The sequence below is a fragment of the Jaculus jaculus genome, chromosome 4 (genome assembly GCF_020740685.1).
Source record: "Jaculus jaculus isolate mJacJac1 chromosome 4, mJacJac1.mat.Y.cur, whole genome shotgun sequence".
NCBI lineage: Eukaryota > Metazoa > Chordata > Mammalia > Rodentia > Dipodidae > Jaculus > Jaculus jaculus.
The window spans coordinates 31,033,756-31,056,773 of NC_059105.1; the positions used below are offsets into that span (position 1 = coordinate 31,033,756).

Sequence of the window (23,018 nt, forward strand, 5' to 3'; positions counted from 1 at the left end):
CAACCCTTTGCGGAATCCCTGCTTGGGCTGCTGCTCTGGTGGCATCATTTGGGTGACAGTGGGCCCTGCTGGAAGGCCCATTCCATAATAGGTGTCCGGTACCCCTTCCGTCTTCATTACTGCTATAACTCAGCTATTCTCATCCGCCCATTTCACAGGTGATGCAGGTGAGAAACAGGCCAGAAAGATTAAGAGGGGAGGCAGCAAGGGGCTACCTGTTGCCCATTGGTCCCCATAGCCCAGAGAACAAAGCCTTGTATGTCCAAGTGAACCTGATTGAATGAAGCGAAATAAAAAGATCCAGGGAGAAGCTTTGCACCTCGCCCGCCTCTGGTGGAAGGGGAGCGTGGAGATGTCAGGAAGCCCAGAGAACACAGCGACCGCGTCTAGCTCAGGGCCCAGGAGGGAGCCCGCCCCGGAGGACTCACGTGGGGGATGAGGCGGCAGGAGCGGATGGAGTCGCTGAAGCCCATCCACTGCTGGTAGTCGGGGTAGTCCCCGCGCCGCAGGAAGTACTGGCAGCCCGCGAAGTTGGGTTGCTCATAGAGCATCCAGCAGCCGCTGTCCACGCGCACCGAGTTGCAGCGGCTGAAGTAGGGCTGCAGGTTGGAGTGGTCGCTGCTGCACTCGTAGTGGCGGCCCTGGAAGCCGCGGTCCTCGTAGAAGGTGATCTGCAAGACAAGGCTCCCAGGGTCAGGGCTCAGAGGCCTGAGCAGGGCCCAGGGGCGTCCTCGGGGCAGCTCCCTCCCCGGGCCCGGGGCGCCCTGGGCTCACCTTGCCCATGGCTGGTGCAGGCGGTGGTGGGGTGCTGCTGTGGGGTGTGTGGGCCCTGGCGCGGGCCGCCTATATATAGCAGGAGGGATGCTGCGTTGGCAGGAACAGCACAAAAGGGGCCCGCGGGGGGCAGGGGCGCGCCCTCTCCTTTCTATATAATGACTGTGGGGGAGGTGGGGGTCATTGTATGTTTTCTCTCGACTTTCCAGAGCTTTCGAACGGATGACCTGGTTAAAACGGTCCTTTGATGCTGTTGGGGCCTTTCAGTGAAGCCTGTTTGGGAAATTGAAAATACAGAAAGGTGCTAATCAATCATTGAAAGGAAATGTTTTATTTACCCTCTAAGATTTCTAAACGATTTTGATCATAACAACGTGATCTGAGGCTGAGCTAAATGGAGACATGTAGATGGTCGAAGGGCTCCAGTGTCTGCAGGTGGGAAGAATGCCCACTCACCAGAACGGTGCTGTTTGTTTTCAGTCTTCTGAAAAACTTTAAAAAGAAATCTGCTCAGCAAAAAGTTTGACAACACAGTTGAAATACGAAGGGCACCCTCACTGGCCATATTATTTGTGATTAAAAACACATAAACTAGGACCTGAGAAGATAGCTCACTGAGTAAAAGGCTTGTTGTGCAACCATGAGGACCTGAGTTCGGATCCCCAACACCCTCATGAAGGCTGAGTTTGGCGGCATAGACCTGGAATCCTAGTGCAGGGGAGGCAAAGGGAGGAGGAGGATCCCTGAGGCCTCCCCTCACCCCCTCCCCACACACACACACATGAGTGCACACATGCTTAAAAAAAAAAAAAACCTTCAATTCATCTTCAAATACTGACTAGAAAGAATTCTTTCTAAACCATTACTACAGGCCCTCAAACTGGAAATAGCATCTAGATCAGACTGTGGATTTGATGGACCGTTTTTTGAGCATACCTCTTTGCCAGCAGTTCAGAGCTTTTCTTGGGCCCATGTTCATTTGTCTAGAAATTTCCCTAAAGTATTTCCCTAATTACTTACAGTGTCACAACCCAATTTTTTCAGACATTCCTAGTTAGGCTGTCTGTTTTTCTGTAAAGATCTTTCACAGGGAAGTTGCTGGCTGCCCCAGAAAGCTCATTCCCTGATTGAATTAAAAGCAAAACAAACAGAACAGAAAAAGGGAAAGGCAAATGATTGCCAAAATCCTTGCCCTCTGTGTCTTGTTCAGCAAGTGGTGAGGAGTCATCGTTGAGAGTTGCTTCTGCTGCCATGCCCTCCTCACCAAGGGGGGCTATACCCTCAAACCAGGAGGAAAAATAAACTCTTCCTCCTTTAGGTTTCTGCTTGTAAGATATTTGGTTGAAGCAATGACAAAAGTTACTAGTACATTCATCAAATGCATCTAACACATTCTAAACGTTAACAGTAACATTCAAACTTACTTACTGGTTTCTTTTTTCTTTTACAACAATATTGTATTTATTCATTTATTTGGGGAAGAGAGAGAGAGAGAGAGAGAAAGGCAGACACACACCCAAACACACACACACACACACACACACAGAAAGAGAGAGAGAGAGAGAGAGAGAGAGAGAGAGAGAGAGAGAGAGATTGAGAATGAGTGTGCCAGGGCTTCTACTATTGCAAACAAACCAGACACATGAACCATCTTGTACATCTAGCTTTACAGGGATGCTGGGGAATTGAAACTGAGTCATCTGTAGGTAAGCATCTTAACCACTAAACCATCTCTCCAGCCCTGGCTTATTTTTCTATAAGATGAAGGTGCCCACCTTTCCTAAGACTGTTCACAAAGACATTTTTATTTACTTATTTTTGTTGTTGTTGTTTTTCGAGATAGGGTCTCACTCTAGCCCAGGCTGACCTGGAATTCACTATGGAGTCTCAGGGTGGCCTCGAACTCACAGCAATCCTCCTACTTCTGCCTCCCAAGTGCTGGGATTAAAGGCGTGTGCCACCACGCCTGGCTATTTACTTATTTTTAATTTAAAAAAAATTGTGTGTTTACAAGTAATACAGGATCAGTTGCTGCTGCAATTGGTTGTGAAAGCCTGTCTGGCTTTACATGGGTGGCTGGGGAAGTGAACCCGGGCCAGCAGGCTTTGAAAGCAAGTGCTTTTAACTGTTGACCTCCATCTCGGAGGTTTTAAAGATCAGTTTTAACACATAATATTCTACTCATTCATAAATTGCCTTTTGTACTGAAGGAGAAATGACAGAGAACAGTTGTAATAAGAGTTAGATAGATTTTAATGATTTGTTCATTCTTCTTGATTGAAAATCATAAACAAAAATAATATGTCAGGCTAGGTATTATTTTCTCATCATTCTTTAGTTTAATAGATAAAGCAACTATCTGCTCAAATACAAATTAGATTAAGAAAACTATTGCTCCTTTGAGAAATTTCAGACTCATTGTCTTAGTAAGTGTTGAGACAATTGCATTTTCATGTCTGATAAGAGAACAATCTTGAATCAAATAATTGAGTATTTTTTTCCATGGCTCCATTCTAGTTTATACCTAATTTTAATTTTTTTCAAATGCGATCTTCTCTTCTACTGTCTAGTGTTTAACATCTTCACTGAGTATAAATAGCTTTTCCTATTCCTCTATACGGTCTAATGTTTAGATATATATGAACTCACATAATACCATCATCACTTTCAAGGTAATGAACACAGCCAACACCTCCCAATAGGTTCTTGTGCACTTTCTTCAGATAAGGGAAGGGGACTGAGCAGAGAGAGAATCTGCAATTTGCTAGGCAAATAATAGGTTTTCAAATATATGATTGTGAAAAAGGACAAGGACAGAGAAATGCATGAGATCATATTAAGAGGGAAGTTTCTTGGCTTGCTCTCAAAGTAAAATATTAGGTTTTAGATTTAAGCTCATCTTAATTTTTTAAAAAAATATTTTTTAATAAATGAGAAGTAGATATACTGAGGTAAGGTAAATGTTCTTGTTTCTGTCTTTCTATCTTCACAAATCTGATAATGTTTCAGTGAGATTTTTTTTTCCTAGGTGAAGACTTTACATATGCTCTTGTAAATGAAAGTTTATTCTGTGCCCCCATCCCTTTAGTATCTTCCTTACTTCTATGAAAAGAAATTAAAACTAGAGGATCTTATGGCCCCTGCTGCATCTTTCTACTCAGTCTTAGCTTGGTGTCAATTTCCAAATCACCTGGGTCTATGAGAACTAGACTTCTGAGTCAACTGTTGTTTTTACCCAGAAACAGAAAACAGTCACAATTTCTTGGAGGACAGTGATATCACAGGATAAATTGTCCATTATAGTCTCTGGAGAACATCTGGAACAATCCTTGATAAAATAAAAGTAAAATAGGAAAGACCCAAACTTAAGATATCACACTGCTTTGAGCATGGAGAATATTATATCCATTGAACATTAATTAAAGCAAATCACTGAATTAATCACTCATTAAGTTCAGGCCGATTTCCCGGAACCACGTTCTGTTTCCATGGCATTTACAAAGGAGGTTTATTTTATCAATAGCAAAAAAATATTAAACTCAAACAAACAAAAGCATATAATAATAACAATAAAAATTTACAAAGTATTGACAGCTATACTAGTCTAATGAAAAAATGAGCAAAACTATATTCTGTTAAACATTTTTGTGAAAAAGTCTTCATTACTGTAAATAAAAGGACTGAAGGACTCAACCAAATATTTGCAAAAGGAAACATCCAAACAAAACTAGTGATCTGAGAAAAGGCTGAAGGATTAAAACTATATTCCAAGACTACACATATTTACATCATTTTTCCAAGAATAAATCTGGGACAAATACAGATCAATGGTTTTCTAATATATGGAAAAAGAGAGGGTATATATTATTCAATTCTTTCTTCAAAGAGTTCATAAGTGTTTTATAAAGTGCTAACACACTGAATTTGGGGGGGTGGTTAAACAATTCTGGCAAATGTAATAACTCCCTTTTTGCATATTCTGCTGCCCCTGCCCTTCTAAAATCTTCATTTCTATGAATAAAATAAAATAAAAATGAAGAGGCTTATGTCTACGACTAGGAGGCTCTGTGCCTAAGCCATCTCAGTGAGCCCCCGATCTGGCAGGCCCAGCAGCCTTGCCACCTCTCTCCCTACCTTGTCCTGGCTAGAGGAAGCCCTGCACCTGCCCGCTCTTCACTATGCCCCACATCTGTGATGTCTGAGCCACCTCTCACTGAACCCCTCAGTGGTACGGACTGTAGCTGGAGCTAGGGAACAAGTCAGAATCATATCCAAACATAAACCCTCTCTCCAATATCAAGCTACCATCAATCATGGGCTACAAGAGGGCCTGCACCTATTCAACTCTCTATTAAAAAAAAAAACAAAAGTAAGGGCTACCTCATTTGTCCTGGTGATAACTTACTCTCCATTGGAGAATCTGCTTCTCTTTTTCAGATAGATGCAGATCCTAAGGAGAGAGCCACCCCATGATACCTCAAAAGGGCCCTGACTGGAACTAAGGAAAATTGGCGAAACAAGCAAGGGTGCTGTTTTCCTGAAGAACCGGATACCAGCACAAGGGGGAAGGAGATCAACACAGAGAAAAATCAACGCCTACCAAATCAGAGAGCCAGAGCCCCAGAGGCCCCCAACACCTCATCACTGAAGCAGACCAAAATGAACCCAACATGGCTCAGGGAAATTTTGCAGAAGAGGGGGCGGAAAGAATGTCAGAGCCACATGTTGGGTCATGATATGCAGGGACATTTATCATACCAATAACTGTGGGCTAACCCCACAATGCCAGACCAATATACCTCAACAAGGAGGGTCCAATCGGGAGGGGGTAGGTCATGGATGAGCCTAATAATGGTACCAAACTGCCTGTACTTGCACAGTAGAAAACTAATAAAAAAAGAAAATGAATGAAAACAAATGCTGGGAAAGAGAACCACTATTCACACTTAATGGTACTCTAAACTGGTATAGCCACTATGGTAACCAATCAAAAGCTAAATATTGAATTACTGTATGAAACAGCTATACCATTCCTGGGCATATACCCAAATGACTCTACGTCCTATCAAACCCATAGTCTCTACTGCTCTAATCACAACAGCTAAGAAATGGAATCAATCAAGATATCCATCAACTGATAACTGGACGCAGAATATGAGTGTCTTCAAGTAATTTAGTTAATTTGTCTCACATAAAACATTCGATTTCACCTAAGAGACCATCAATTTTAACAATTATCACAGGAATCTGGAGTTCCGAGGAACTCATTCTGTTCTCAATATTTTTTGACCTATGAAATAGTAACTATATCTGTAGAAAATGTCTTAGCTCAAAAAGAAAAAAGGTGATAGCAGGAAGAAGTATGTGGCCTTAGTTTGTGTTTCTCAGAAGAGGTGGGAGCCTTTACCAGAAGCAGCAGGGGGAGGCAGGGGGCAAGGGAGTGCCTGAGAACTGGAGAAACAGAGGGAAACTGAAGGGAGTTCAAAGAATGCTGGATAATCTCATTCTATCTTACATGTATAGATGAGGATTAATTATAGATTATAATGTCTTATTTATAATTTTGTATGTCCCAAGTGACATTATATTGCTTATAATTTATAAAAATGATTATCATCATACATGAAAATTAATATAAAATTTTTTTGTTTAATAAATTCATTTTTTTAAAAAAATATTTTAATTTTTATTTATTTGAGAGCGACAGACAGAGAGAGAGAGGGAGAGAGAGAGAGAGAGAGAGAATGGGCACGCCAGGGCCTCCAGCCACTGCAAACGAACTCCAGACGCTTCCGCCCCCTTGTGCATCTGGCTAACGTGGGTCCTGGGGAATCAAGCCTCGAACAGGAATCCTTAGGCTTCACAGGCAAGCGCTTAAATGCTGAGCCATCTCTCCAGCCCTTTTTTAAGTTTTAAGAATCACATGATTGCAAATTCAAATGAAAACAGAGTCACCAATTTCTTGTCCCTTGGCTATGTAATTATCTTTCTATAAATCTACCATCACAGACTGGGCTTACTTTCCACAGATATTTTGTTTTGGATCAGTAGACCTAAAAATGTCCTTTTAACATAACTTTCATAAATGTCATACCTTTATTATGCCTTTTAAAACCTGTTACAACTTTATATCTCTTAAACCTACCCATTTCACACATGCGGAACAGTTTTTATACATTTTTATCTATTTAAGTGTAACTCATGTTTATTATAATGCTCTTTTAGTATTAGCTTTGTTAATATTCTCTCGGAGATTATTTCAGATCAGTATGTTAAGGTTTCCTCCTTCCCTTCTTTTCTGTCTTTCTCTCTTTTTCTTCACTTCATTATTTGTTTCATTCTGGCTCCAATAATGGATATTTTACAAACTTCTACTGCATATGCAATGCTGAACTGAATGTTACCCTAATCCCACCCCATTCCAGGCAATCAGAACCACCTTCCACCTGCGTTTCTGACCCAGCAGCTTCAGTTGAAGCCCGACTGCTCTAGTTTTGGACCTATTTTTGGCTTAAGAATGTGACCTCGAAATTTTCCAAACTTCAGAGATTCTCTAGTATATATCAGAGGGCAGCAGAAACTTTGTTAGTATGTTATAAAGCAATGAGAAACCTCCATTCTTCAATGTGGAAGTTTTGTATCAAATGGGATCCACTCTCTGGCAGGTGCTCAAACTGACTGTGTTCCTGCAGGGCAAGTCCCTGTGCTGCGTATGGTCTGCAAGGGGTAGCAAGTCAGTGTTAGCTTTATCTGGAAAGTACATGAATGCCATTAGTGGTCTGGAAAAAAGAAGCTGGAACACCTGCTGGATTATGTCTATTATAAATGTAGATATGTCTATTACAAAAGAAATGATGTATGATGAATTAATACTCTTGAATATTTTAGAAAGCAAAGACAAAATTTAATTTGACTGTTTTAGGAGCTGTTCGTTCATTTTAGACAGTTCTATTGAAGTTCTAAAGATACAACATCTTTTCAAACACATAATTTTACACCCAAAAGTCTTAAATGTCACCCTCCCACAGATGAAAAATACTTAATCAATTCCTTTTATTTTCCCCAGAATTAATTATTTTTTATTCTGGGTAAAAACACTGTATAAATAATGAGCCATCATTATTATGTTAAAAATAAAATTTGAATTAATGATTCTTGTTTTTTTCAAAAATCACTTTCTTTGTCAGGCCTTATTGAAAACTTAGTAAGAACAAGGCAAGATAAAGTTACCTATAAGACACATGTGCTGAATACCTGCATCTATACCACCAGATCACCCAGGGTTATGTTACTATCTGATTAGAGCTGTGAGCAGATGAAATCTGTTAGGATCCATTATACTTAATGAAAACCCATAAGAAACTTACATTTATAAATGTTGGAAATTCATTTATAAATTTGATAAAAAGGTATGTTTTAACCAGATGTGTGTGTATTAATTCTGTTTTGCTGAACTTTACATAAATTAGGAGGATCATGCACAGTTACCTTGATCATCTAAAAATGGTTATCGTACAGAGTGTGTGGGGGAGGGCCTCTAGAAATGGGGTGACAAGGAATAGGGGTATCTTAAGTGGGAAGCTGGTGTGTTAGGATTGACCTCCATTTCATATATGGGAAAATTAGATAATTGCTAGCTTTTGGAAATGAATTTATTAAACAAAAAATTTTATATTAATTTTCATGGATTTTAATAATGTCTTTTGCTAATTTAATTTAATAAGAGTACATGTGTTTTGCAACAGAGAACATGTGCTCAGCATTACTTCTTGGCCTTTTGGGGAGAAAGATTGAAAACCCTCAATTAGGGTGAGAGCTATATTGAGTAAATACTTGACTATTCCTACAACAGTACTCATGTCTTATTCCTAACTAGTCCATATGAAAAACTGTGAGAGAGGAGGAGAAACACTTGAAGCTTCTGTGGTGAAAGAAAAGAAAGACATATGATGAGGAAAATAAAAATTCTATGATAATGAAATATTAACACAAACTGTAAATTAATTTAGACATTCCCATATTCACACACATGTACACACACACACCTCAGCAAAGAGAAGACAATGCTTCTAACTAAAAAATCTAGATAAAATTGAAATAGTTAGTTAAACATCTCTCTATACAACTGATATAGGGTATTCAATTCCTAGAGGTGAGCAGAGAAGGAACTGAAGGTGGCATACATATTAAGAACTATAATGGGGGCTGGAGGGATGGCCTACCAATTAAGGAACTTGCCTGCAAAGCTAAAGGACCTCAGTTGAATTCCCCAGGACCCATGTAAGCCAGATACACAAGGTGGCACATGTGTCTGGTGTTCATTTGCAGTGGCTGGAATCCCTGACATGCCCATTCTCTATCTCTTTTTCTCTCCCTCCCTCTCTCAAATAAATAAATAAAAATAAAATATTTCAAAAATATAATAGGGGCTGGAGGCATGGCTTAGTGGTTAAGGTCCTTGCCTGAAAATCCAAAAAATACAGGTTCAATTCCCCAGGACCCACGTAAGCCAGATGTACAAGGTGGCACATGCATCTGGAGTTTGTTTGCAGTGACTGGAGGCCCTAGCACCCCCATTCTCTCTCTTTCTCTCTCTCTCTCTCTCTCCCCTTCTTTCTCTCTGTCAAATAAGCAAATTAATAAAATATTTTTTAAAACAATAATAAAATAGTTGGTGATGAACAAACATTTCAGTGAGTAAAATTATTGGTAACAGCCCTGTAGCTCTTACCTTCTCACCGCTGGCACAAAAGACCCACTCAGCATAAGCTCATAGAAGGAAGGTTTTTATTTCATAGTCTTGAGAAGTTTTATCATGGCAGGGAAAACATGGTAAGAGCAGGCAGCCTGGTGTCATATCTGTACAAGTGCAGGGATAAAATAGAGAGGACATTAGCTAGCTAACACTGGCAAGCCAGGCTTGACTGTAAAATACCAAACCTTGCCCTCACTGACACGCTTCCTTCAGCAAGTTCTACCTCACAAAGGCTCCACTACCAAGGTTTGAAGTGTGTGGATTACCCACCCACACACTATGCTGGACATTCTCCATTCAGACCACCACATTCTACCCCTCACACTCATAGGCTCATGGCCATCTCATGATGCAAAATAATTCAGACCAGCTTTAAGAGTCCCCATAGTCGCTAACAGTCAAAACTATTAAATAGTCCAAGATTTCATCTAAGACCCAAGACACTGTTTCAACCGTGATCCCTATAAAAGTAAAACACAAGTTCCCTACTTCTAACACACAGATCAAGCATTCTCTTTCCAAAAAGGAGGAATGGGTCACAGCAGAGGGAGACTGGACCAATGCAAGACTGAAAGCCAGCAAGGCACACATCAACTCTTCTAGCTCCATGTTTAGCACCTGGGACTTGTGGTAATATTGTCTGGGTTCCTCCTTATCTACTGCTGGTGAGAGTGCATACTTGTATAATCACTATATAAGTTGGTATGGAGGTTCCTGAAGAAAACATGACAATGGATTTCACATCTGATCCAGCTATTGTACTCCTGGACATATGCACTAAGGACTCCAGACTCTGCGACAGAAATACTTACTCAGCCATGTTTGTTGCTGCTCTGTTCACAACAGTTAGTAATTGGAATCAGCCCAGATGTCCATCAACTGATGAAAGGATGATGAAGATGTCATACATATACACAATGAACTTCTATTCAGCAGGAAGGAAAAATGAAATTAGCAGGAAAAATAGATGGAGTTGAAAAAAAATCATCCTAAGTGAGGTCACACAGACTCAGAAAGACAAATACCACAATGTTCTTTCTTATATTTGGTCACTAAGTTGGATGAGTTTAAATGGTTGTGTTCTCCAGGAATATGGGCTTAGTTATAACTTGAAAAAGACCAGGAGAAAAATGAAATAGTGAGGGAGAAGAGGAGGAAATATGTGACAGGCTAGGTGAGGGGCAGAATCTAGGAGGTGGGGAGGTCTTGGAGGGATAGGGGTTAACAGGGTGGGTAGATAAATCATACAAATCTTAAGACAACATCAATCAAAGCCATAGAAATACTCCACTTAGATAACAATCTACAAGATAGAATAGCCAATAAAGAAAGTAGGGGCAGGGAGGTCTGGGCAGAAATGCCCTGTAGAGAATAGAAAAAACTTAATCCTAAAACCATGGGCTGGTAAATCCCAGCCTCAGAATTGGGTTATTTTCATAGTAAGCTGTTGGTCAGAAAGACAGATTGAGTCCCCAAAACAATACAGGCTATTGTAAAAACCTGCCTGAGCTAAAAAAGTAACAGAACATTGAGTCACCATGCTGGAACTGAGGGAGAACCAGTTCCCTTCTGGCTTGACCTCATGACATTGGAAAGGGCTTGGGGAGCTGCCTGGAGATAATGGTCACCAGCAGTGAGAATGAGCGGGGAATTTAGCAAGCTATGAACCCAACCAGCCAAACCAAGAATATACACCAGTGCCACAGTGACACCAACTGCGTGGGTAACCAACTGCTCTATGATTGGACATGACACCTGCTCAGAAGGAGAGAACTCATACCTGTTCCTGGGAACCTAGCTGGTAACCCCATGGACATGAAACTTAAGAGACTCCAGAAAGAAGTACACACTGCTCTGTGGATAACAAGGGTGAGCATATATACCCAAAAGTTTCTCAAGTAATTACACATATATCCTTTAATCCAAGCTGCTCTCACTCTTGAAGAACCTGTTTTATTTTACAGATGGTGGAGAATACTAAGGAGATCCAAGATCCAGCAACACAATGAGAAAAGATAGCTGACTGCCCATCACAAGAAGCCCATCAGGGAGACACTGTGGAGGAAGCAGAAGCATGAGTGATGCTCTTATACTATCTTGACAACCAATACCAGGGAGATGGTGACAGACAACATGGCTAATCGAAACCCATCAAGGTAGAAACCCAGAAGTCACAGAACACTCAACATGTGAAATTGCTGGTAGGTCTGCTGTGGCTCAGGGAACTTTGGAGAAGAGGAAAAGGAAAGATTATAAAATCCACAGAGGAGGTAGGAATATCCCAAGCCACTGTCCCCCACTTGGAATGAAACTTCCATGGATACCAATAACCCCATGGAGGCGGGTCCTCAGGGAAAAGGGGACAGGAATGTGGGGGGGGGGTAAGAGAATATCGAGTTTAACCTTTTATAAAAGAAAAAAGGAGAAAGAGGGGCTGAAGAGATGGCTTAGCAGTTAAAACACTTGCCTGTGAAGCCAAAGTTTCCAGGTTAGATTCCCCAGTACCTACATAAAGCCAGATGCACACAAGGTGGCACCTGCATCTAGAGTTTGTTTGTAGTGACTAGAGACTCACCCATTCTCTACTGGTTTCTATATGCCTCTTTCTCTCTCAAAAACTAAATAAAATAAATTTAAAAAATAATAAAAGGGAAAAAGAAAGAGAGAATGAGAAAGAAAGAAAGAAAGAAAGAAAGAAAGAAAGAAAGAAAGAAAGGAAAAAGAAAGAAAAGAAAGGAAGGAAGGAAGGAAGGAAGGAAGGAAGGAAGGAAGGAAGGAAGGAAGGAAGGAAAGATGGAGAGGGAAAGAAAGGGTTTGGGTTCCAAGATGCAGCATGTGGGGGCCAGAAAAGAATATCCAGTTTCTTCCCCTGTAAGTGTTCCACTTTTATTTCCTTGAGAAAGTGTCTCACTGAACCTGGAGCTGCCATTTTCCGTTAGACTTTCAATCAGTGAACATCAATGTTTCTCTGGTCTCTGTCCCCACAGGAGGGGCACACAGGTAAGTGTGGTCACACCCATCTACTTTTATGAAAGAGACACAGTGACGGAGAGAGAATGAATTGGTGAGGTCTAGGGCCCTTAGCCACTGCACTAGAACTCCAGGCTCACTCCAGATTCATGTGCCACCTCGTGTGCACATGTGATCTTATGTACATGTGAGACCTTGTGTGTCGGGCTTGCATGGGATCTAGTAATGAAAACATGGGCCCTTAAGCTTCACAGCAAGCATCCTAAATGCAAAGCCAGGGTGTGGAGGAATCACACTCAGGGCAAATTATTTCTTCATGCTTGCATAGCAAACACTCTTCCCTGCTGAGCATCTCCCCAGCCCCTAAATGCATATATTTCTAAAAAACAAAGGTTTTGCCTTTATTTACTTCTGTTATTTTTAGTGGCTATGTTTTACTTATTCTTTTTTTCTCTTAAGAATTGAAAGAATATGCTTATTTCTAAATAGCATACAGAAGCAACACTTATTTCATGTTGAGGAAACTCTGAACCATCTCTTAAAGACCAGAAATACAAATGTGTCTTAATTTAATCAGGATATATTAAATTTGTCACTATATTTTGGGAACTTACAAGAAAGGCTAAAGATCTTCAAGTATGGAGCCAGTATGGCTTTATAAAAACTTTTCATCCAAGAAAAATGTCTAGTTATGTGAAAACTACTATTACTAACCAATCAGTAGAAGCAAGAATAGTCTTAGAACCAACTGCCCATATTAGATTTGAAATGTATGTAATAAAAATTCAAAACATGTTATGTTAACAGCAACAACAACCAGACAATGTTTTTTAAAGGAATAATACAAAAAAAAAAAATAAACCACAAACACTGGAAGACAATGCAGCCTGTACACATTCCTCAGGATGGTTCCATGCTATGCTGCTCAGCCAATGACAGACTCAATTGAGTGGAAACTCATGTTAACTATTTCCAGTAGCTCCTATTTCCTTTTGCTTGTCCAGACACTACACAACCATGTGAGTGTCATGGATAAATAAGGTAACATCATTTTCACAAGAGATTTACTGCTTCTGTAAACTACAATTAAATTTAATATATTCATTAATTTGTTGAGCAGATTGAGAGGACAATCTGGGATATAATCCCAAGGACTGCCATTCACATCTTTTTAAAACAGGGTCTCTCATTGTTGGGCAGGTAGTGGATTACTCACAGGAGGTCATTCCTCTTTCCTTCCATTTTGAAAAGCATCAGATATAGATTGTCATTGTAGAGGAATATAAAAGTTATAATCCTCAAAAATGCAAATCTTAAACTCCACACCACTACTTTTCTAGTCTGTTACAAATGTGTTTTCCTAATGGGCCTTTTTTGATTAGCTTTATATCTTCCTCTAAAATGTACTAAAAGATTGTTTATAGAACCTAAAGGAAATATTTTTAAGCTGTTTCTGAACTTCAGCAGAAAGCAACCACATCTGTTAACTAGATGTGTTAGAAAGATCTATACCATAGTCATTTCAGATTTGAAAATTATAATAATAAGCAGAGTACAGCACAAAGACCACACACATTAAATATAAGTATAAAATACTATTGTTTGATAACCCACAGGAATGTTAATGAGTCTGTGAGAAAAGGGATGTGTCATAATTAGTGCGGGATCTGTGACTACCTTGAATTAGGAACTGGAGTGGTCATCAGGGAAATAGAATCATGTGAGTCCATAAAAGTTTGATGTGAAAGGTGACATATATATATATAATTGTAATTCAATACTTAAATTCATTTAGTTTTTGAGTTTTATATTCATCCTATTTATTAATTCTCTCTCAAATATTGTATTGGTTACTTTTTTAAAATTTCTAGATAATACATAACACACTTTAAAAAATTATTTTATTTATTGATTTATTAGAGAATGAGAGAGATAAAGAGAATGAGAGATAAGGTGCACCATGGCCTCTAGCCACTGCAAATTAACTCCAGACATATGCTCTACCTTGTGCACCTGGCTTTATGTGGGTACTGGGGAATTAAAACTGGGTCCTTAGGCTTTGCAGGCAAGTGTCTTAACCATAAAACCATCTCTCCAACTTGTATTAGTTGCTGATTGCTGTTAAAAATACCCAACCAGAAGTATGTGATGGTAAGAAAAGGGTTTAGTACAGCTTACAGTTTAAAAGTTTCATGGAAGGGAAGGCATAGAGTGGTAGGAACAGGACCCAGCACCTGGCATGTCCCATGGGTCAGGAAGATGGAAGGTTCAACACCCTTCTCAAACTGCACCACCAGCTGGGAACCAAGTGTTCAAACAAATGAGCCTATGGAAGACTTTTTCCATTACTAGTCACAACAGATGTGTAGGCTAGTAATTTTCTCTCATTCTGTCGGCTGTGTCTCTCCTGACACCTCACTCCTGGAAACCAGAGAAGGCATGATAGGTTCATACTCTCAGAGCTGACCTGCAGGATACCTCTAGTCAGAAGGAGAAACTGAATCTGAACCACACAGTGCTTCATGAAGTGGAAATCTGCCCTAAGCCATGTACTGGACTAGACTACATGGAGGGAGGGAGGCCTGGCATCCACGCCAGCACCTGGGACCACTGCACTATTTACAACAAAGCCCTGGGATCAGTCCAGATGCCCACCAGCAGATGAATGGATCAAGAAAATCTGGTCTATACACACAATGGATGTTGTTCAGCCAGAAAGAATGAAATTATAACATTTGTTAGAAAACGATTACAACTAGAGATATATTAAGTGCAATAAGCCAGATCCATAAATCACCACATATTTTCTTTTACTTGTTGATCCTGGATTTTACATAGACATATAGCATCCTAATTATACACACACACACACACACACACACACACACACACACACACACACAGGGAAATTGGGGAAAGAATGGAGACTAACAGGAAAAGAGAAAGGAGATTGAGAAAGTAGGGTTAATATAGTCAAAGTACAAGGTATTCTTGAAATTATCATTATTAAAATTCAGAATTGTGTATGACCGTTGGACTAACAAATCTCATAAAAATCATATTTCATTGATTACTATCTAATAGGAACCTACATTCAAGTATAAAATGCTACAAAATTTTTGAGTTCTCATTTATGAGCTTTGGCAATATGCAAAAGCTTTTCATAGGTGTGGAAAATAGCTTAGCATTTAAGGCATTTGCCTGCAAGTCCAAAGGATCTTGGTTCAATTCTCCACATAAGCCAGATGTACAAGGGAGCACATACATCTGGAGTTCGTTTGCAGTGGCTGGGGAGGCCCTGGCAAGCACATTCTCCCTCTCCCCCTCTCCCTTTCCCTTTTTCTCCCTCTCAAATGAATAAATAAAAAATATTTTTTTAAAAAGCCTTTCAAGATATTTCATAAGATGGGCATGATGATGCACACCTTTAATCCAAGCACTTGGGAGGCAGAGATAGAAGGATTGCTGTGAGTTCAAGACTAGCCTAGAACAATACAGTAAGTTCCATGTCAGCATGAACTACAGGAAAACTCTACCTCAACACAAAAAATATATATTTCATAAGAGATATTGTTGACAGAAGTGCAGTTCAAAAAACTAGACCTGTGTTTTATAAAAATAAATTTAAATAAAGCAAGCATAATACTAAATATAGTTGTAGTCATAATAGTATTCAGTTGATATGGACCATGTCATTTTGTACTTTGCATCTAGTTGTAACATTTATATGTCCATTTCCCTATGACAGTGTACACCAAATGGAACCTATTGCAAATGTATATATATCAACAAATTACTTTGTAATTGCCATATTGTTAAAGTATTTGTGCCTGTAACTAATCTGTGTTCAAATTCCAACCTCTCTTCTTTCTAGCTATGGAAACTTTTATGAAATTTCTTAACTTTTCTGTATGATAGGTATACTTAGTCATAGAATGGTTTATAACATGGTTTAGATCTGTTAAAACTTTAAAAAAATTGTTATCCCATTTATCTGGTGCTAACTTTACTCTCCATTGGAGAATTTGCTTCTCTTTTTCAGATGTATGCAGATCCTAAGGAGAGAACCAGTCCATCACACCTCAAAAGGGCCCCAGCTGAAACTAAGAATAATTGGGGGAACAAACAAGAGTGATGCTTTCCTGGTGAAGCTGGTACCAGCACAAGGGTGAAGGAGATAGACACAGAGAACATTCAACTCCTACCAAACCAGAGATCCAGAGACACAGAGGCTCCCAAGACCTCATCACTGAAGAAGACCTAAAACAAACACAACATGGCTCAGGGAAATTTACAGAAGCGGGGTGGAAAGAATGTCAGAGCCACATGTTGGGTCATGATATGCAGAGACATTGCCTTCCACCCATAACTGATGGCTAACCCCACAATGCCTGACCCACATTCCCCAATGAGGAGGGTTCCTGTGGAGGATGGAGGACAGGGAGGAAGCTCACGATGGTACCAACATGACTATATGTACTGTGTACATAACTAATAAAAAAATTCACTGGTGGTCTAATAAAAGCTAAGTGAGTTCATCTTTCAGTAGTGATAATATTACTTCTACTATCCTTTTGTTGTAGCCGACATCTCCTGTGGGTTGATGACATCCATGATGCTGGTGGTTTTCACCTGTAGCTTTCTTGTTATGAGGAACTGCAGGGGATGCTCAATACTAGTTGCTACCTGCAGTGATAGCACAGTAGAAAAATAGGAGTCAAAAGAATTGGAATTCCAGTTCTAGTTTTGCTGATTGGCATCTGTGTATCCTTGTGAGGACAGGATCTCCTGTGGTGCCTTAGTTTCCTCAATGTAAAGTAGAATTAGTGGTATTTCTGTGAAGATCATTTAGGGTGTTGGGGATGGCGGGTATTCAAAACAGGGAGTGATAGCTGCCTGTTGTTGATCAAACCTCTAGATGCTATATTTTTTCTTCCATGACACACTCCTTCCCTTTGCCTCCGTAAGTTAGGTTCATCCACTTGGGAATCACAGATTTACCTTTTGTTATATGCTTGACCACTTGAATTCAAATCTAAATTTTGTTGAAAACTCTGGATTCCATCTTCTCCAGATTCAAACAACACCATATTGTAAATGTACGAGGCACTGTTTTTATTTTTTTTTCTATCACTGTTGTTCAAAGACAGAAAAACTTTATTGCCTAGTTACAAAAATAAGATTTAAACTATCTTTTTACTCTCATAATTTCCAATAATGACTGGAAAAATTTCCAAAAACTGGGAAAGTAGATTAGGAATGTTGTAATTTAATATTTGTACATGGGTTTAGACCTAAAATTCAATCAGGTTACTTTGAGACAGATGAATTGAGGACATCTACCTCTAACGACAAAGTATTGTAAAATTTGAAAAATATGGTTGGTTTGTTATAACAAAATTGGCTCTACAATTCACAGAAAATTCACACTGAGAAGCCTTAGTGGACACCTCATATAGGCTGCCAAACCTCTGAGCTAGAAAAATTGAGTAACAATTACATATCATTCATATATCTACAAACCAAACTGGCATTTAAAGATAACCGACAGATAGTTGTTACAGGACAGAAGCTTGATTGCTCATGCTGATTCCTGATTGAGCCTATGGTCATGTGATATCTGCATGTGTCATTTACTCCAAAATGAGTAAATCAGGGCTGGGCATGGTGGCATACATCTTTAATCCCAGTATTCAGGAGGCAGAGGTAGGTGGATCATCATGAGTTCCAGGCCAACCTAAGACTACAGGTCAGCCTGGACTAGAGTGAAACCCTACCTTGAAAACCCAACTAACTAAATAAATAAAACAGTAAGGAGTTACTTTTTCATGTAATATTGGTTAATGGCAGTCCCAAGTGTTGTCAGGCTAGGCAGTTCATGGATACATAAAGCTACAATTCCTCTCAAAGGATGTCAGAAACAGAATTTAATCTCCCCAAAACAGTCCTAAACCAGGGGTACCGAGCAAAATCATTCATGGGTGCTTTGTAATAATGATTACAGCAAGCTTTGGTTTAGCAGAAAAGAGCAAACATGCATAAGAGTCTTTTAAAATTTTTTTCTCTTTTATTTATTTGAGAGAGAGAGAAAGAGGCTGACAGAAAGAGAGAATGGGTGCTCCATGGCCTCCAGCCACTGCAAACAAACTCCAGATGTGTGCACCCACTGATGCATCTGGCTTATGTGAGTCCTGGGGAATTGAACCAGAATCCTTAGGCTTTGCAGGCAAATGCCTTAATTGCTAAGCCATTTCCTCAGCCCAAGAGTCTTGTTTTAAAAGACATATTATAAGATATTTGGGTAAGATTCGATTACCAAGCTTTTGTAAGGAATAAGACCACCTCTAAACTCATTCTTATCTGAGTCTGTGCTTGAAAGAATGAATCATTTTGCTTCATATTTACTTTAGCTCATTGGCACTAGAATTATTCTGGTATTTATTCCTTTTATAAGCAATAAACATTCTTAAAATATGTATTTTAGGATGAAATTTTAAAAAATGTTCAGAAATACTTAAAAGAAAAATTTATCAAAGCATAAAAGAAGCATCTGGGCTGGAGAGATGGCAACACTTGGGGCTGTCATTAACCGACCTTACAAGAAAAAGTCACTCCTGACTTGCTGTTTTATTTATTTAGTTAGTTGGGTTTTCAAGGTAGGGTTTCACTGTAGCCCAGGCTGACCTATAATTCACTGTGTAGTCTTAGGGTGGCCTCGAACTCATGGTGAAACCTAAGGACCCCCATTCAAAGCTCGATTCCCTAGGACGCAAGTTAGCCAGATGCTCGAGGGGGCACACCCATCTGGAGTTTGTTTGCAGTGGCTGGAGGCCCTGGTGAGTCCATTCTCTCTCTGCCTCTTTCTCTCACTGTCACTCTCAAATAAATAAATAAGAAAAAAAGAAAAGAAGCATGTATAACATCTTATATTAGTGTTAAATCTAAAGGCTGAATAAGAAACAGATACCAGAATTTTTGTTTATACTATGCTGATTTGCACATTCTCTAAAGTGAAGACAAAATTTCAGCTACAGAATAGGTTTGCTGCTAGAGGATGGTTAGAAAAGCCAGTATCTCCCTAGAGGATATGCAAATAAAGGTTGAAAAACAGTCTCCACAGAAATATCTACTAGTAGCCAAAGCATGTAGGTTGCTTAAATTTATTAAAATTTAAATTTATTCATTTAAAAAATACTTTACCCCTTAAAGAAAATGAAACATAAAGTCAAAAACAAAGGGTTAAGGGATTTTTTTCCTCCATTATGTCAGATCAAGCACAAGTGGCAAACATAGCACAATTAAAAGCCACAAGACATGACTGCCTTCTATATAAGATATATACAACTTCTTCCATATAAGATGGCTTGAAATTTCTCAAGAAGGAAGATTGCCAACCTGCGCTTTTATAAGGCAGCCCAGCAAATGCATGTGAGCTTTGGAGTTTGTATTGTAAGTCCTTCTCCACACTGGGACGCATTCACAGGCCCTTTCTGAGGGTTCACTGGAAGATGAGACTTTCCGTCCCTCTAGTGAACTGAGTGCTGTTAGATTGAGTGTTTCCACACAAAATAATCAAACAATACTTTTTTTTTGCAAAATTTAAGCCATCTTCATGCTGCTACTTTAAAAAATTGTTGAAGACATCTTTTCATTGAATATTTCCAGCTTTAATCTTAAGCAAAACCAAAACATAGTCCAGTAATTATCTGTTAGGCAAATTTGTTTTCTACCTTGAGTGGAGGAATGACCTCCATCTGATTTTTTTTTGTTGTTGTTGTTTTGTTTTGTTTTGTTTTCTGAGCATGGAGGCACACACCTTTAATTCCAGCCTTCAGTGGTAGAGGTAGAAGGATAGCCGTGAGTTCAAGTCCTTCCTGAAGCTATATAGTGCATTGCAGGTCAGCTGGGCTACAGCAAAACCTTACCCCCCATCTAAGTTTTATTTAAGTATTTTATTTTTATTTATTTATACTTATTTGACAGAGAAAGAGAATGGGCATGTGTGGTGGTTTGATTCAGGTTTCCCCCATAAACTTAGGTGTTCTGAATGCTAGGTTCCCAGCTGATGGATATTTGGGAATTAATGCCTCCTGGAGGGAGTGTATTGTTGGGGGCAGGCTTATGGGCTTTATAGCCAGTTTCCCCATGCCAGTGTTTGGCACACCCTTCTGTTGCTGTGGTCCATCTTATGTTGGCCAGGGGGTGATGTCCACCCTCTGCTCATGCCATCGTTTTCCCCTGCCATCATGAAGCTTTCCCTCGAGCCTGTAAGCCAAAATAAACCACTTTTTCCCAGAAGCTACTCTTGGTTGGGTGATTTCTACCAGCAATGAGGACCGGACTACAACAGCATGTCAGGGCCTCCAGTTACTGCAAAGGAACTCCAGATGCATGTGCCCCCTTGTGCATCTGGCTGATGTGCGTCCTAGGGAATTGAACCTGGGTCCTTTGGCTTTGCAGGCAAACACTTTACCCTCTAAGCCATCCCTCCAGCCCTCCATCTCAGTTTGGTGGGGTTTTGCATTTGGCCTATTTTCAAATAAGGCCATCTGTTTCCTTAATGATCTGAGCTGATCTGAGCCATGGCTCTGCAACTGATGTTATCTCTACACACAGACTGACCCAATCATACCACATATCTTCATATGTAAAATGACTCTTAAAATATTTTCATTTACTTTATTCTTTGATATTTTATACATGCATATATTATATGTTGAACACATTCTCCCTCATTTCCTCTCACCCTCTCATTTTTTCCCATAACCCACCATTCAATTTCTTTTATTCCTCTAGATAGTATTACTTGTACTTTCATGTCACATGTATGTATTCATATCATACATACAGATAGGTATGTACAGATATAATATGATTTTATGTCTCTATACAAAGTCTGGGAGTCATAAATGAGAAAAAATAACATATTTTCTTTCCTGTGAATAGTTTAATTCACTCTATATGATTATCTCCAGTTGTATCTATTTTCTTGCAAGTGACAAATTCTTTATTTTTTGAAAGACAGCTTCATTTTTGTGGCCAAAAATCTATTGTAATAAATATGCATATATAATACTACATAATAAAGTAACATGTGTGTGTGTGTGTGTGTGTATCACATTTTAGCATGGCAAGGTTAATTTAGAAGAGTTATGTTTAGAAAACAGAAGATTAACAAAGGAGGAAATATACCATCATCTGAAACTATGAAGCAAATTTTCATCATTACCTCAAAGAACTCTTTCCTACTTTCCCTCCCTCTCTCCCTTTCTCATTCCCCCATCCCCCTTCAACCTCCACTCACTCAGTCTCTAGGCAGAGTCTTAAATACACAGTAAAATTACATCTATAAAAACTACATCACTGTTTTCTTTAATAGAAACTTCAATGATAATATATTTGAAAAATTTCCAAACAGTCTTGAACAGTTGTAGCCTTCTAAATTTACCTCTTACAGCTCTTAAACCTGAATACCCTTTGTGGGATGTGTAGGTATGTCTGCACATTGAAACTGAGGACAAAGAGAAAAGTAAAATCTACTTTCCCTTGACCACATCTTATATTGAAAAGCCCTGTTAGATGTTCTTTAAAATTCAGGCCCAGAAAAGCCAAATGTCACATGTTCTCTCTAGTATGTGTCTCCTAGATCATAATGGCTGACTTGAGCTGCAAGGTCACTGAGAAATCCTTATGGAGCTGAGATGAAAATCTCCTCCATGTAGACCAGTTGACAGAAAGCTGGAAAAAGCTATGCTTTATGCAATTCAATGGGAGAGAGAAATTACCAGTGGAGATACTCAACAGTGAACACTGCAAGCTTTCGGCCAAGCCAAATTAGCCAACAGGTGCAATAGTGGTATGTCCTTTATGGGGGAATCCAACTCCTCTTTAATTAGACTGGAGGCCCACTCCATGGGAGGGAATACATCCATGATACTGAAAACCTACAATAGGGGTAGTCATGAGCCCTAAGAGTATAACATCTGCTGGTGTCTGGCTAAATGTATATACTATGCTCACCAAACTGCCCAGTAAGCACTTCTCTCAATGTTCATACCAATATATTAAGGCTACCCTTACTTTTGGTTAGAGAACCTTCTCTTCAGATGACAGTGACCTTGGAATGACCCAGAAGTCACCATGGTGCTAAGAAGAAGTGACAGAGGAGCTCTCAGTACTGAAATATCTCTATCACATCTTTCAAGGCTCTGGGTTCATTGCAGAAGAGGTGGCAGAGAGAATGTAAAAGCCAAAGGAAAGTTAGGACTCCTTACAACATGCTCTTCCAGACACGAAATGTCCAGGATATCCATGACTTTACAGCACCTAACACTACCTACACAAAACCATCATAATAGAAGGAAAAGATGATGCCATCAAAATAAAAGAGACACTGATTGAGTGAGAAGGGGTATTCTGGAGAGTGGCATTTCAAAGGGGAAAGTGGTGGGAGGGAGGGAATTACCATGAGATACTGTCTACAATTATGAAAATTGTCAATAAAAAATAAATAAAAATA

At 39.5% G+C, this 23,018-nt stretch overlaps 1 protein-coding gene across 3 annotated transcripts in view; it reads right to left on the bottom strand.

The window, feature by feature from the left end:
* The window catches only part of LOC123460187 (gamma-crystallin E), a 67,509-nt gene that overhangs the window by 1,569 nt on the left and 42,922 nt on the right, over positions 1-23,018 (bottom strand). For 2 of the 3 annotated variants that reach the window (XM_045148121.1, XM_045148123.1), the window contains exons 2-3: positions 775-1,047; positions 429-671 (exon numbers count right to left, since the gene is read on the bottom strand). In XM_045148121.1, coding sequence (XP_045004056.1) covers positions 429-671; positions 775-783 — 252 coding nt within the window. In that variant the 5' untranslated portion in view covers positions 784-1,047. Of the gene's footprint in view, positions 1-428; positions 672-774; positions 1,048-9,505; positions 9,584-23,018 lie in introns of those variants that run through there. The other variant, XM_045148122.1, reaches the window with a different exon arrangement.